Here is a 15,661-nt window from a genome sequence, read left to right as displayed (position 1 = left end):
ATCATGGATGCCCAGTCCCTATACACCTCCACCCCCCATCAAGAGGCCTCAAAGCTCACTATTTCTTTCAACACTAGACCCAACCAGTTCCCCTCAACACCACTCTCCTCCATCTGTCAGAACTTGTCCTCACTCTCAATAATCCTCCCACTTCCTTCAAACAAAAGATGTCGCGATGGGCACTCACTTGGGTCCCGGCTATGTCTGGCTTTTTGTTGGCTAGGTAGAACAGGTCTGTTCTAAGTCTACGTTGGTGTCACTCCCCAACTTTTCCTATGCTACATCGACAACTGCATCGGTACTGCTTCCTACATCCATGTGGAGCTTGTCAACTTCACTGCCTCCAATTTCCACCCTGCCCTCAAGTTTATCTGGTCCATTTCTGACACTTCTCTCCCCTTTCTCGATCTCGCTGTCTCTATCTCTGCAGACAGTTATCAGTAGAAAATCTATTATAAACCTTTTGATTCACAGCTACCTGGACAATACCTCTTCCCACCCTGTTACTTGTAAAAATGCCATTTCCTTCTCTCAATTCCTCCGTCTTCATCACATCTGATCTAGGATGAGGCTTTTCATTCCAGAATGAAGGAGATGTCCTCCTCCTTCAAAGAAAGGACTTCCCTTCCTCCACTATCAACACTGCCCTCAACTGCATCCTTTCCATTTTGTGCACATCTGCCCTCACCCCATCCTCCCACCACCCCACCAGGGATAGGGTTCATCTTGTCCTCATCTACCACCCCACCAGCCTCCATGTGCAGCACATATTTCCCTCCTCCCCACTTTCTGCTTCCGTATGGATTAATCCCTATGCGACTCCCTTGTGCATTTGTCCCTCCCCACTGATCTCCCTCCTTGCAAGCAGAATTAGTGCTACACTTGCCTCTGCACCACCTCTGTCAGTACCATTCAGGGACCCAAACAGTTCTTCCAGGTGAGGTGACACTTCTGTGGTCTCCTGTATATCAGTGAGACCCAACATAGATTGGGAGACCGCTTCATTGAGCACTTTCTATCTGTCCGCCAGAAAAAGCGGGATCTCCCAGTAGCCACCCATTTTAATTCCACCTCCCATTCTCATTCTGACATGCCAGTCCATGGCCGCCTTATTGTTGCGATGAAGCACACTCAAATTGGAGGAGCAACACCTTGTATTCTGTCTGGGTAGCCTCCAATCTGATAGTATGAACATTGATTTCACAAACTTCTGGTAATATCTCCATCCCTCCTCTTTACCATTGCCTGTTCCCATTTCCCTCTCTCACCTTATCTCCTTAACTGCCCATCACCTCCCTCTGGTGCTCCTCCCCCTTCTCCAGCCTTATACCTCTTTCACCAATTAATTTCCCAGCTCTATCTCACTCCTCCTCTTCCCAGTTTCACCTATCACCTTGTGTTTCTTCCTTCCCTCCCTCTAACTCTGACTCCATCTTTTTTTTCCCTCCAACCTTGATGAAGTGTCTTGACCCGAAACGTCAGCTGTACTTTTTTCCCATAGATATTGCCAGGCCTGCTGAGTTCCTCCAGCATTTTGTCTGTGTTGATATGATATTGTGGTGCCAGTTTGTAACCTAATAATCGTATTTTTTAGTAGACATGAAAAATACTGCTGGAAGAATACTGCACTGAGTAAGGGGTATCTTTTCGGTACAAATTGGGGATCTTATTCAGTGAATGGGAAAGATCATTTTAAAAAGATGGGAGTGCAAGTAACTTCAAGGGGATGTGTTTGGATTTTTATTTTGGGTTAAAATAAGCTAGAATCACAGAAGGGCAATAAACGCAGTAAGAAATACCAAACTATTTTTTTGATCCTTTATGATTTACTATGAATTTGAATGTGCAAATTCTTGATAGTACTGTGATACAATGGATGATATAGTCTGCAGCTCAAAATGTGTTCACCAATGCCATCCACTGTAATAATGTTTTAAAGCCTGTTTTATACCTGTGTGAAATGAAGCTGAAATTGAAGATCTTGCTTTCAGTATATGGAGTTTCATTATCCTTTTGTGCCCAGCTCTGAACATTACTGACAAGTTTTCAATTCATTTAAAAATTAAAGGAATAGTGTGTGCTACTGGACTTGGCCACTGCAAACTTAAGTATATTGCTAACAAATTTTTGTTCATGTTATTCACAGCTATTGCAGGGTGACTTTAAAACACCTGCCAATTTGAAAGGACCTTCTCTGGTAGGTCACGTGTGTTTTGCAATTTTGTCCAGTTCAAAATAGGCTTCAGGCACCAAGCCAGTAACAATTTTCACTTATTTCTGATGTTTCTATTGTCTAATAATCTGCATATATCCATTTTATAACAAGTTGAAAATATTCATCTGTTTCTGGGGCTTTGTAAAATTAACATGGGTGAAATTAATCTCAAGTAAGTCTGGCAGAGAATTCAGGTTTTATTTTAACTAGAAAAATATTTGGTTGTGATCAATCATTGGATTTTGTAAAGATCACTGCAGTGCCTTAAGCCCATCCTTGCCCTCAGAATTCAGGAACCCAGTATTCTAGCCAGGACTGAACTTGTTTAGCTGGCTCCCCTTTCTTAGCTCATTGTTGATCTACTACTTAGCTCATTTTCTTACTGTATTAGCATAAATGAGCTATGTCATAATAGATCACATGGCCACCCTGTAATTGACTCCAAACTGCCTTCTCATTTCAGGGCCAGATAAAGATGATCAAAAAGTGCTGGCCTTGTCAGTAATGATCACCTCCAATACAAGAACAACTGATGTTAAATTATGATCAGCTCTCTTTAATTAACCAACAGCTTTAAGAATTCAATAAATTCCCTCACTCTCTCTATCACTGGCTTTTAATCCTTTTTGTTACGTGCAGGAATCACGTATCCTAGCATTACAACTGAGAATAACTGAGCTGTGCTTACTTGTGGCGCAATCTTGGAAAATTAGTGTTTATACCTGCACTGATTAGAAATGTTATTTGCCTTTGTATAAAATTTGCATTGAGAACAAATGCAGGTTATTAAATTGTTCAAAAAATGCTTTTGATAACTGTGTTATAATGAAAATAAGCAAGTTAGAATTCATGCATTCATTTTATAGTTTAAATAGGGCTGTGTGTCACTTAAATCTATGTGTTTTTTTTTCTTTTTATAGGTAAAGAATGCTTCCATGACTGGATCTCAGTAACAATGCTGTAAAGACAGGTGTATATACTTCTCTTAGTACATAGAATGTAAAATAACGATTACTTCATCTATGACCTTTGGCAGACATGCTCTCTATATATTACCAGACCACATTACATGCCATGCATTAAATATTAAGTTATGTGTAACTTCTGCTATTCTATACTTTTTTTTCCATTATGCAAAAAAGGTTGATATCAGGATGTAGCTTCAATACATCGTGTAAGGTGTTTAGTTGAATAATATCAAATTTAGCATTAATATTACTCATAACTTGTATATCATATTGGACATCTCTTAAAAGCTTCACTCTGGCTGTAGGTGTGCCTTTCAGATGAATTCTAATCATGGCATCTGTTTAATGTTCCTTACTTATCAGTCTTCTGCATTGGAAGAACTGGTGATATAAGCAGGGAAGAGAAGGAAAGCCAAGATGGCTAAATGAATAGAATGCACAACAGCCCCAACTTAGTGGATAAAAACAGAGCAGCTGAATTGCCAAAACATCGCCCCTGCTTATTAAGAAATGAAAATCAAAAGATTACAGACACTGGAAATCTGAAATCAAAACAGAAAATGCCAGAAATCCACAGTGACCCAGCAGCATTTAACCAGTCGTGATACAAACAGTGAAAGCAAGTTGCATGAAGTTGTTGAACTTGATGTTGCAAGGCTGCAGTATGCTAGAAAGAAGGTGAGGTGCAGTTCCTCAAGATTACATTGGGTGTAGTAATAACAGTGCAGGAGGACACATGCCAGAGTAGAATGGAGAACTTAAGTGACAAACAAAAGGAATCTCAAATATGATCCTGTGGACTGAATGCAGATACTCTACAAAAAAGGTACCCAATCTGTTTCCTCGTGGAGGAGATGTTATGAAGATTTAAAGCAGTACGCTGAATTGGAAGTAGTGCAAGTGAATTACTATTTCATCTGAATGGACTGTTGGGTCTCTGAAGAGAAAAGAATAAAAGGACAGGTGTTGCAACCCAAATATTATTCCCTGTCTTTATTGAGCATTCTAAAAGCATTATTACTGCATTACTGCCTAGACTACTCTCTATCTGCTGCACTAACAACTTGTATATGAAGTTCAACATCTTCAGATAGCCTGCTTTCTCTGGATCAGAACTGGCCAGTTATGCAGTAAGCCAATTATTCAGTATAATTGACTTTTGCACTTCAGTAGTATAGCCTGACTTGCTGCACAGGATTCAAAAACCAAGTGTCAAATAAACAATGAAAATACAGGTGATCGTGTTGATTTCATAATAGTAGACATTCAACAAAAGTAAATCAATGTTGTTTGGGTGCAGTAATAAGAATCATATGTATAGTTCTAGGAAAGAGGAAGGGTGGTTTATAAGTTTGTTTTTCATTAATTTTCTGCCTGGCAACTTTCATCCCTGTTCAACCTTCTTTCCCTTGGAGAGGCTCAGTGGCAACTTCCCTTTGTATTCCAAAGTTATGGATCATGTAGCACATGATTATGAACACTCACTGTGGCTGTAGTGAAAGACTCCTCTCAAACTGTCCACACAATGGAACCACTATTTCAGGATGCCATGGTTAGTCAACCAGAACCCTTATTGAGTGGCTCATATTAGTTCAGTGTTCTGTATCTGTGTTTGGATTCCTGACAGGAGGTGAAAGCTCTTGCTCCTGGTATTCACCTTACTGCTGTGGTCTCCTTGAAACAAAAACCTATTGAGGTCTTTTCATAGTTATGTTGGCAAATTAGATTCAGGTCAACATCCCTTACTGCCTGAGGTCACAAGCAAATTCCTGTTGAAAACTTGATTCTTGATGGGGAGTATGCTGATCTATATGCATATAGTCCTTGATATTCACTGCAAATAGGAATGGGGCATTGGCTGATAACCCAAGTGTTTCTTCTCACCTTTTTGTCAGGAAGCTAATGGGGTGATTGATTGAACTGACATGTTCAGAGCAAACTATCTGACATTAACAATGTTATTAGAAACAGGTTTGAAGAAGCCAGATCATTTGCGATCAATTTTAGATAGAATAATTAAAGGAATTATGATACCTTAGTCCTGTTAAGATCCACATTGTCAACAGAAACCAACCTGCGGCTAATTCATTTATTCCACATGTTCCTGAACTGCCTATGCCTTTAATTATTCATTACAAATGCAACTTGGGTAAAAAAAAAAATTGCCAGTTAGATCCTTTTTTTCTTTTGGTATATCCAGAACGGAAGAAGAGAGGGAAACACATTCTGACCTGTACCGTCTTATAGAGCATTAACAAAGTGATGAAAGGATTTTTGACAGTTCTCTTAAATGGTATCTACCAAACCTTTTCTTGCTCACAAATTTGATTTCCACCAGGACCACCTGGTCATCCCAAATTTCAGAAGTGAGATGAGGGAAAAAAACTCTGCTTGATATCAAAGCAGCCTTTGCCAGACTTTGTCATCAAATCCTCCAGAAAGTAGAATTGGGAAGAAAGACGAGGGAAACTGTCAACTTGCTTATCTCAGCTAAGTCATACCTAGTGTAGAAAATAGTTGTGGGAATTTGAAATCAGTCATCTCAGTGCATAAGACATTCTACAACAGTTGCATCCAAGGTGTGACCATCCTCTATCACATCAGTGATTGTTTCTCCAACAATAAGTCCTGTGAAGATCTTACCTCATGACACATCTTACCTGAATGCACAGCACAATGGAGCTGTTCTCATCTGCATGTAACAAGATAGCAGATCAAGCCTGATTAAGTATTAATAAATTCGGGTAGCACAAACGACTATCACCACCAAGAAAATCTCCTAACTACAACCCATTGATATCATGGAACTTCACCAAAGGTAACAGTCTGGAATTTGCCATTGGCCTATAAATCAGATATTATGATCTGTACCTTACTTACTAAAACTTTTGTACCATGTATAAGATAGAATTATAATTTGGTGCTTGCCTGCATGAGTGCACATTGAACAGCGCTCAAAAATTAACACAATCCACATCCAGCATCCTTAGTATTTATTTGCTCCTCAACCAAGCCATTATTGGAGGTGTGCAAAATCAAAAACATTGCAACAACACTCAATAGTTTTTTGAGCAGCGTCTCTAAAAGACCTACGTGAGTTGTCAGTAAATGGGGAATATCACCAGCTTCAACTCACGCAAAATCCATATTTGGACATGTACAGTACTGTTCATTTGTCATTGCTGAAGCAAAATCATAGAATCCCTAGTTAACATCACCGAGGAAACACCACAAACACTAGCTGAAAGAGTCAGATCGATGCCAGCACTTAAAGACCAAGTAGGAGCTCACAAGAAATGAAGGCCTTAACAACAGTATCCCCTGTGAATAAATTATAAACAAAAGTAACTGAAGGTTTAAGGTTGCATTAAGTTACCCAAACAAGCAGTGGAGTACCAGCCATGGTGTTGAGTTTGAGTTCTTGCTCCTGTAAGAAGCTTTAGTGAACTGTCTGTATTGAAGTGCACCACCTTATGCATCTAGGGGTGGGGATGAAATTCTTATGGGCAGATTCAACCTGATAGATTTTAATTTCAATTGATTGGTAATTGGTTCATTTAATTACCCTTTTGGGATATTATTCCACCGATGTTTGGAACATTCTGTGCTTAAAATTAATGCCTGATTTTCAGCAGGCTTTTTAACAGTGTGTCTTCATAGCATGCTAAATTATTTTTCTCAATTAAAGAAACCTTTCTGGGAGGAGAGAACAAAATGGTGGAAATATTCAAGAAGTTGGGTGTCACCTGAAGAAACAAACAGTTAACTTCAGTTGAATAATCTTAATTAAAACTGCAAAAATTAGAACACAGGTTTGTTTTAGGTTACAGAAAACTAGGGGAAGGATGGATAGGACAGAGGAAATATCTGATAGGCTGAGACCTTGCACACCTGAGTGATCCTGATTTTTATTAAGTTAACTTGTTAATGTATTAATGAGACAGGTGGAGAAAAAACAAATAAAGGCAGTTGTTAAATGTGAAATGCAGATCTTAACCATTCATGAAGCCAAAAGGTTTGTTATCAGATTTAGCTTAGTAGCTCCTGTATAGTCTCTTGAGATCTTCTATTTCATTAAAAGTGGTATATGAATAGTAGTTCTTGAGTTGTCAGATCAAAGTGCTACTGATGCTGAAGATACTTTTATTTATTTATTGAGATATAGTGCAGAGAAGGCTCTTCTGTCCTTTAGGCACGCTGCCCAGAAACCCCTGACTTAACACTAGCCTAATCACAAGATAATTTACAATGACCAATTAACCTACCAACTGGTACATCTTTGGACTCTGGAGGAAATCCACATGGTCACAGGGAGAACATACAAACTCCGTACAGACAGCAGCAGGAACTGAACCCAAGTCAATAGTACTGTAAAGCATTGTGCTACCGTGCTGCCATTATTTATACCAGGCAGTATTTGGGAAAAAGAAAAAACTTTTTAGATCAATGACGTTTATTCGAAGCTGGTTAACACTGGAATCACAAAGGCTAGAGTCATAAAAATAAAATTAACTTAACTTTAATATCACATATATTCCTTGATTTATGAATTTTCATTAGTGCCATCTGTCTTCGATGTCCTATGTGTCATAAGAGAGTTGCCACAATGCATTATATCACTTAAAATATTTTGCAGGGACATTTTTCTAAATCAAGGCTAGGTAGTAGTCCTTGCCACTTGACTGACCGCTGAGCACTCATTACATGATTACACAGCAGCATCTCTCTACAGTTCTATACATATCTACTAGCTGGACAACATGCCTATCTGACTTTGGACGGACCACCAGTCAAAGTGATGAGATCCATAGCCAACCATGGATAAACCCTGGTTTCCTAATGCTGATATTCTGTTACTTTGGACTTTGTTCATTGTGCACATAATCCCATAGTGTCCTCAATAAATTGTGCTTGTGGTATTGGAAAAAACAACTAATCAAAACAGAAAGCTAACTTACACAAGTGTTATGTGCTAAGGAAGCCTATTTTGTAGTTTGGTCATTTAATGTGAAATCATCTTTTCCAGGGACATCAAATTTACTTGGCAGACAAAGCAGAAAGTGAAGAAACGACTGAAAACAGTTCAGATTGGAAGCAACAAAATCTGCTGATACACAGTCTGGCATTCATGTTGTTGTGTGTTTGATGAATAATGTGAACCTGTGACAATCTTATCTGAATCTTAACATTTTGCAAGGAAAGTTACTTTAATGATACTTTCTTCCCCAAAGCTAACTATCCTTAGTGTATCCAAGGTGAAGTCATTCATGCAATAATCTGTACATCTTCAGATTGTAAGGAACATTACATCATCAGTCTCCTGTGTGTATGTTCTATTTTAATGTGGTCATATTCTCTCAAATTTACATTTATTGAATATAATGCCTTGAGCAGTTCTTTAAGCTGCTATATTACTTTCAATCACCACTATGACAATCAAGAATGTATAATCCTTAAGGCTTTTATCCTACAAAATATGTTTAATATTGGATACCAGAGGCTGTACTGGATGAAATATTGCTATTCTATTATATTAAAATCTACAGCTTACGGAAAAGATATTCACTGTCAGAAAAGTATTCAAGCAAAAGGTAAAAAAATAGCAATTTACATTTAAATAGAATACTCTAATTTTAGTTTCTTAAACTCTTAAGACATCAGCTTTTAAGTGGGTACTGTATAGGTTCTTCCCCCTTTTTGTGATTTATTTTTTACTCGAGTAATATACCTGGTAGGTAGTGCTGCATCAACTGAAATTCCTAACAATTTTGAGAAGGGCTCTCAAATTATAAATCTCAATAAGAATCTGAGCTGAATTGGACCTAACTGCATTCATTGAAATTAGTTTATTGCAGCATTTTTTTGTACTTGAGCTTTCAAGCAATAGCATTGATGGAAGCTGGTTTCCTTTAATATTATAAATGCCTTCAATGAAGAAACAACAGAGTAGGAGTAGACTATCCAATCCTTTGACTCTGTATCATTCAGTAATCCAAGTGTAATCTCACCAAGATCCTGTATAATTTTAAAAGTACATAATGTAAGAAATATGAGCAGGGTAGGTCGTCTGGTCCAACGAACCTGCTCCACAGTTCAATAAGATCATACTGATCTGGGCTTGGACTCAGCTCCAGTGAATTTCTCTAAAAAGTGCCATGTGACGGAGGAATTTGATACAAAATTCTTAGAAATAGTTTTGTACAAAGTCATTGATGCTGTATAACTTGAGCTCTTAAAGCAAACTGGTAAAAATTAATAGTAATATTGCAAAGGGCCTTTTTCAATATGCAGTTATTCTAATTACCTCAGTTTTTTTTCTCATTGAACATTCAGTATGCAAAACAGATGCATTTTCTGGGATTGTGTTCTGCATAAATTGATTGTCAAATTTGTCCCAAGGACAGGGTCAGCATTTCAAGCCAATTAAATATATATAAAGCACTTTAAAGTGTATGATATAAACTTATCTAAATCAACGTTTCTACCTTTTTCATCTTCAATCCCATTCGGCTCAGATTATCATACATATATATCAGTTGCTAGATGACCAAGAAAGGTCAACAGAAGTTTACTGCTGAAAATTTCTTGTTGTGGAAGAATTTCCCTGGAAGTAAAATCAAAATTATACGTAGACCTCCACTGAAGATCAGATACCCAGCCTCTAACTATTTAGGTTTTTTAAATTATAAATGTTAACATTGCTCAGTCCTCTTTGATCACTTTTGCTAAAAAGGATTGAAAAATTCTGTTCAGATTCTCTGGACTATTTGGAGATAATTCCAGATAAATTGTAACACAAGGTATTAACTGGGTCTGGTAAAGTATCCATTACATAGGATGCTTAAATCTTTTAATTCCTCTTTACTGTGATTGTCATATTCAATATTTAGACCTTTCCCAGATTCTCTAACACTTTAGTTCTTTTGATTTTACTTGCTTTTTCTTTCATGTTCCCTTTTTATTGTTACTGTATTAAGTGCATGGTATCTGATATAAACTTGCATTATTTTGACATATTCGATCTCAGTGCACCTTGACAATAGGAAGTTCTAGATTTTGTGGTCTCACCTTTGTTCTTTGTGGGAAGGCATGCAAATTAACCCAGTTAATCTTCTCCAAAACTAATTTGCTTTCAAGAAGCAGTTTCTAGTATACTTTTCTGAATCATTTTTCAATGTAATAAAATTCATTTTCCTCCAATTTAGCACCTTTTTACTACTAATTTATCTGTTCTTTTCCAAATCTGGGTTGTGATCATGGTCACACAAAAGCCTCTATTACTGATACTTCCACCAGCCCAGATTCTCTAAAACTAATTCCAGGAAAGCATCCCCTTTATTAATTACAGTACATAAAACATAAAACAGTACAGGCTGTTTGACCATGTTGTTGTGCTGACCTTTTAACCTACTCAAAGATCACTCTAATGCTTCCTTCCCACATAGCCCTCCAAGTCAAGTTACAAAGAGAATGCATTCACAGAAAACCATCCCCAGCATGATTTTCCATAATGTGGAAACTTGAAAAAACTTGACAAAACTTGTTGTTTCTTTGCATTTTGTTTATTTTTTCTGCAAGTTTTGCAGGAGTATTTTTAGTAGTGAATTCTGTAAGGGCCAGTTTCCCAAACTGTGTTGATACTGGGTGTACTGCATTGATTAAAATTCTCCTGAATGCAGTTTAAGAATTCTCTGCCCTCATATATTTTAGATTGATGTAATTCCAATTACTTTTAGACAAAATGAAATCTCTCATTATAACTGTCCTAGTCATTTGCACTTAATTGAAATCTGCTCTTAGACCTTCTTCTTAGGTCAGGGGTTCCCAACCTGGGGTCCATGGACTCTTTGCTTAATGGTATTGGTCCATAGCATAAAAGGTTGGGAACCCCTGCTCTAAGTGTTTAGAGGCCTCATCTTACTACATCTTTCATCTCAGCTCCTATGACCAATATTGCTATATTCTCTCCTTTTGTTATTCACTCTCAGTAAACCCTATTATTAGAAGTGTTAAATCTTTCAAGTTTGCTCTGTTTCACATTTCCATATATAAGATATTTCTATGTATGAGTGACAGAAACTGACACTTCTATTAGTGTCTTCAGCTCGATCTGTCTTATTCACTACATTCCTTGCATTTGGTACATGCATACTATTGGGCACACCAGTATTTTTATAAAGCTCTTGCTTTCTCTGGCTTTCAAACTCTCAATAATTGTTTAGTCTTGTATTTCCATTTCTTCTTTTCTCCTTTAGAGTCTTTCCAGTTTTTTGTGCTTTTAATGTCATGTGGTTTTTGAAAACACTTGACCATTTTTTCCTCAAGTTTCAAGTCACTCTGAGGAAAGGAATATCCCTTCATTTCATGTTTAGATTTAGTGATAACTATATTTGGTTTAAAAAAACTGGATTTTGACATAAAGAGAAGCATTCTCTCTTCCTCTGCCATATCCAGTCCATTCATAATTTTAATGACCTGAATAAACCAATAAGCTAACATTTTGTTGATAATCAAAAGAAAATGTCTCATCTATGCGTTTTCAGTTCTGATATCAAATTGATAAATTCTGTATTTTACTTCATGCTTTATCCTTTTTTATATAGAGAGACCCTAAACAGTACTCCATACTTGAATGGAGCTTGAAGAGGTTCCAAGCATAGCTTGTCTACTAAAGAATTCTATACCCCTAAAAATAAATTCAAGTGATTTTCAGTGTTTGTTTGCCTGTAATGTTATTTGTTTAATGTTATTTTAACTTTGAGCTTACATCTCTTTGGTCCTCTACAACTCAGAGTAATGTTACTATTTTTCTTATAAATCAATCTGTGTATAGTTCTTTTAGCATCCAACTACTCAGTCTATTACTAGGTTTTATTTTGAAAGCTTGCTAATGATTTTTAAACTATCACCATTGGCAACATGTCCTATATTCAAATCATTCTGAAGTTCTTGTAAAAAGTCACTCTTTTTCTTAGTTATATCCTTTAGTTTCATACCATGTTTGTATAGCTGTACAAATAGTCCCAAGTACAAATCATTAGTGTACATTATGAGCAACAGCAGTTCAATTATTTGATTGGTCTGTACTCTATTTTTGAATGGCTGTTATTTATCACAACTCTGATGTCCACATTTAACTAATTTGCTGTCAAATTTTAGAGCATATAAATTCACATGCTCTAGCTTTCTATTATGAGCCTGCTATATGTTACATTAGCAAATGTTCGTTGTCTTCCTCCTTGAAATGTGTTGAAAAATCAAAGTGTAGATATGTGTTTTTATTTTAGATTTCAAAGTGATAGAAATGTTCAGGAGATCAGGAAGCATCAGAGGAGAGAGAAAAACAATATTAACCTTCATTTAAAGTGTTAATTTTGTTTTTCTATAAAGTTGTCGGATTTGCTGATACTGAAATCATTTATGTAATCATTGCAAGATAAAATCAAAAAAGTAATATGCTCTTTGCCTATTCAAGTCAAATGGAATTAAAAATGTGACTTTTCAAAACTAATTTTCTTGTTGGTTCAGTCACCAAATTAAACTCGTAACTAAATATGGGATGAGATTTATCTAGAATAATTACTAAGTCCCTGAAATATTTAACTGCCCTTTTCTTTTCCATCCTATTTGTAAAAAAAGCATAATTGTATCATTTTGATGCTGCAACAGGTTGTACACTGGCCTTTCATTGTAGGTTCTTGAGCAAGACCTACAGGATGAAAGTCTTTTTATCATGTAGCACTGAAGTAGGTTTGATAGCCTCAAGGCTGTTTTAGTGGACAGGAGTCCACATTACAAAACTGTTGTGAAGGACTGGATTACCAGCGAGGTAAAACATGAAGTGCTCTTTTAAAGATAGTGCGGAGACACATTGTTTCAGTAGGTTAGAAGGAATATTGTTCTCAATCTGATCCTTACATGATCTGAAATGCTTGATTTTAATCCTAGTTATATAAAAGAAATTTGCTTAAAAATTGTACTGTGTATGACTCTTTTTAGTATTGCGTGCTTGAAATGTTGTAATATTTAAATTTGCAAAAAATGTAGATGAACTCCACCAATCAAAACCACAAATTCAGTGTATTTTGGCACACACAAGGCATGAGCATGAGGAGTGACATTATCGATGGAACAAAGTTTATTTGTGGTACTGACAGCTGAAACAGGATTCATTTTTCCATTTTGAAAAATCACTATATACTCTCGGGAATGTTTAATTATTATGCCCCACGTATTGCAACTTCACTTTTGAAGGTTGTATTCACTCAATTATACTTCGTTTTGGAGAAGTGTGAAGACAAGCTATTAGATTGATGGTGGATGAGATATTCTGCCCTTACTCCACGTATTAACTATTTGTCATCAGTGATTTTGCTGTGTTCGGTGTACCAGTTGGAGCTATGGGACAGTTAAGCTGGGCAGGATTGACCTCCCTGGAAATCCCAAACAAAAAAGAAAAGAAAACTTGTCCCTCATAAATGGTCAGAAAGCAACAGTCCTCCAATTCTCTGAAATAATGGATGCAGAGGTTGAAGTTTGCAATGTCAGTCATGACATATCTCTACCAATATTGGAAAAGATCTCCATGCATCCAACTGTGTAAGGACTACTCTCTCCACATACATGAAGGTCATTCTCAACTTGATTTTCCTAAATTCCAGGCCATTCTGGTCAGCAGCACACAATAATCTATGTGTGCTATACATTACATCACAACTTTCTTTGAGGTAAAAGTCTCTGAACTGCAAAAGTATGCAGACTTGCAGAAACTTCTGGCTTCCTGGAAGTTTTGAGAGTGGTAAACTCCACTTGCATAATACTTTCTTGAGGCATGGTTGGGAAAACTGTGCCCTCTGGAATAGAAAGATAGTGGAGCCTAGATTACAGGAGATTATCAAAAACATTGATGAAGGTAGAGTGATAGATGTAGTGTATATGGATTTTAGCAAGGTATTTGATAAGGTACCCCATGCAAGGCTTATTGAGAAAGTAAAGAGGCATGGGATCCAAGGGGATCTTGCTTTGTGGATCCAGAATTGGCTTGCCCACAGAAGGCAAAGAGTGGTTGTGGACAGGTCATATTCTGTATGGTGGTCGGTGACCAGTGGTGTGCCCAAGGATCTGCTCTGGGACCCCTTCTCTTCGTAATTTTTAGAAATTACCTGGATGAGGAAATGGAGGGATGGGTTAGTAAATTTGCTGATGACACAAAGGTTGGGGGTGTTGTGGATAGTGTGGAGGGCTGTCAGAGGTTACAGCGGGACATTGATAGGATGCAAAACAGGGCTGAGAAGTGGCAGATGAATATCAACCCAGATAAGTGTGAGGTGGTTGATTTTGGTAGCTCAAATATGATGGCGGAATATAGTATTAATGGTAAGACTCTTGGCAGTGTGGAGGATCAGGGGGATCTGTGAGTTTGACGTCAGTGGTGGGTAAATTGATGGAAAGTATTCTTAGAGATGGTACATATCATCTGGATAGACAGGGTCTCATTAGGAACAGTCAACATGGATTTGTGCGTGGAAGGTCATGTTTGACAAATCTTACTGAATTTTTTGAAGAGCTAACTAGGAAAGTTGAGGGTAAAGTGGTGGATGTTATCTATATGGACTTCAGTAAAGCTTTTGACAAGATTCCACATGGAAGGTTCAATCATTAGTTATTAATATTGAAGTAGTAAAATGGATTCAGCAGTGGCTGGATGGGAGATGCCAGAGAGTAGTGGTGGATAACTGTTTGTCAAATTGGAGGCCGGTGACTAGTGGTGTGCCTCAGGGATCTATACTGGGTCCATTGTTGTTTGTCATATATACATTAATGATCTGGATGATAGGGTGGTAAATTGGATTAGTAAGTATCACGTTATGAGGGCACTCAGTCCTCATTTATTGTCATTTAGAAATGCATGCATTAAGGAATGATACAATGTTCCTCCAGAGTGATGTCACAAAAAAAGGACAAAGCAAAGACTAACACTGGCAAGACAACATAATTATAACATATAGTTACAGCAGTGCAAAGCAATACCATAATTTGATAAAGAGCAGGCCATGGGCACGGTTAAAAAAAGTCTGATCGACTCCCGATAGCAGGCGGCAAAAGGGTAAAATTCTCCCCGCCATAAACCTCCAGGCGCCGACAACTGCCAATGCATTGGAAGCACTGGACCACAGCTGACTCTGAGTCCATCCAAAAATTTCGAGCCTCCGGAGCACCATCCTCTGCCAGGCGCTTCGACCCCACCCCGGCCGCTGAGCAACAAGCAACGCCGAGGACTCGGGGCCTTCTTCGGACATTCTGGATCACACAGTAGCAGCAGCAGCGAAGAAGGCATTTCAGAAGTTTCTCCAGATGATCCTCCATGGTCTCACATCTGAAACCATCAAATCAGGATTGTGCATGGCACCCTACTTGACAGATAACAGATATCATTCACCGGAGTGGCCGCTGCGCGCTGCGTCGCACCACCATCTTC

General features: G+C 37.7%; 1 protein-coding gene across 2 annotated transcripts in view; it reads left to right on the top strand.

The window, feature by feature from the left end:
• The window catches only part of LOC140190682 (protein-tyrosine sulfotransferase 2-like), a 93,106-nt gene extending 79,970 nt beyond the window's left edge, over positions 1–13,136 (top strand). For both annotated transcript variants that reach the window (XM_072247468.1, XM_072247469.1), the window contains 3 exons: positions 2,147–2,197; positions 3,136–3,185; positions 8,210–13,136. In XM_072247468.1, coding sequence (XP_072103569.1) covers positions 2,147–2,197; positions 3,136–3,168 — 84 coding nt within the window. In that variant the 3' untranslated portion in view covers positions 3,169–3,185; positions 8,210–13,136. The remainder of the gene's footprint in view (positions 1–2,146; positions 2,198–3,135; positions 3,186–8,209) is intronic.
• The last annotated feature ends 2,525 nt before the right edge of the window (positions 13,137–15,661 follow it).

Source organism: Mobula birostris, chromosome 31 (assembly GCF_030028105.1).
Source record: "Mobula birostris isolate sMobBir1 chromosome 31, sMobBir1.hap1, whole genome shotgun sequence".
Taxonomy (NCBI): domain Eukaryota; kingdom Metazoa; phylum Chordata; class Chondrichthyes; order Myliobatiformes; family Myliobatidae; genus Mobula; species Mobula birostris.
This window is presented reverse-complemented; position numbering and strand designations above follow the sequence as displayed.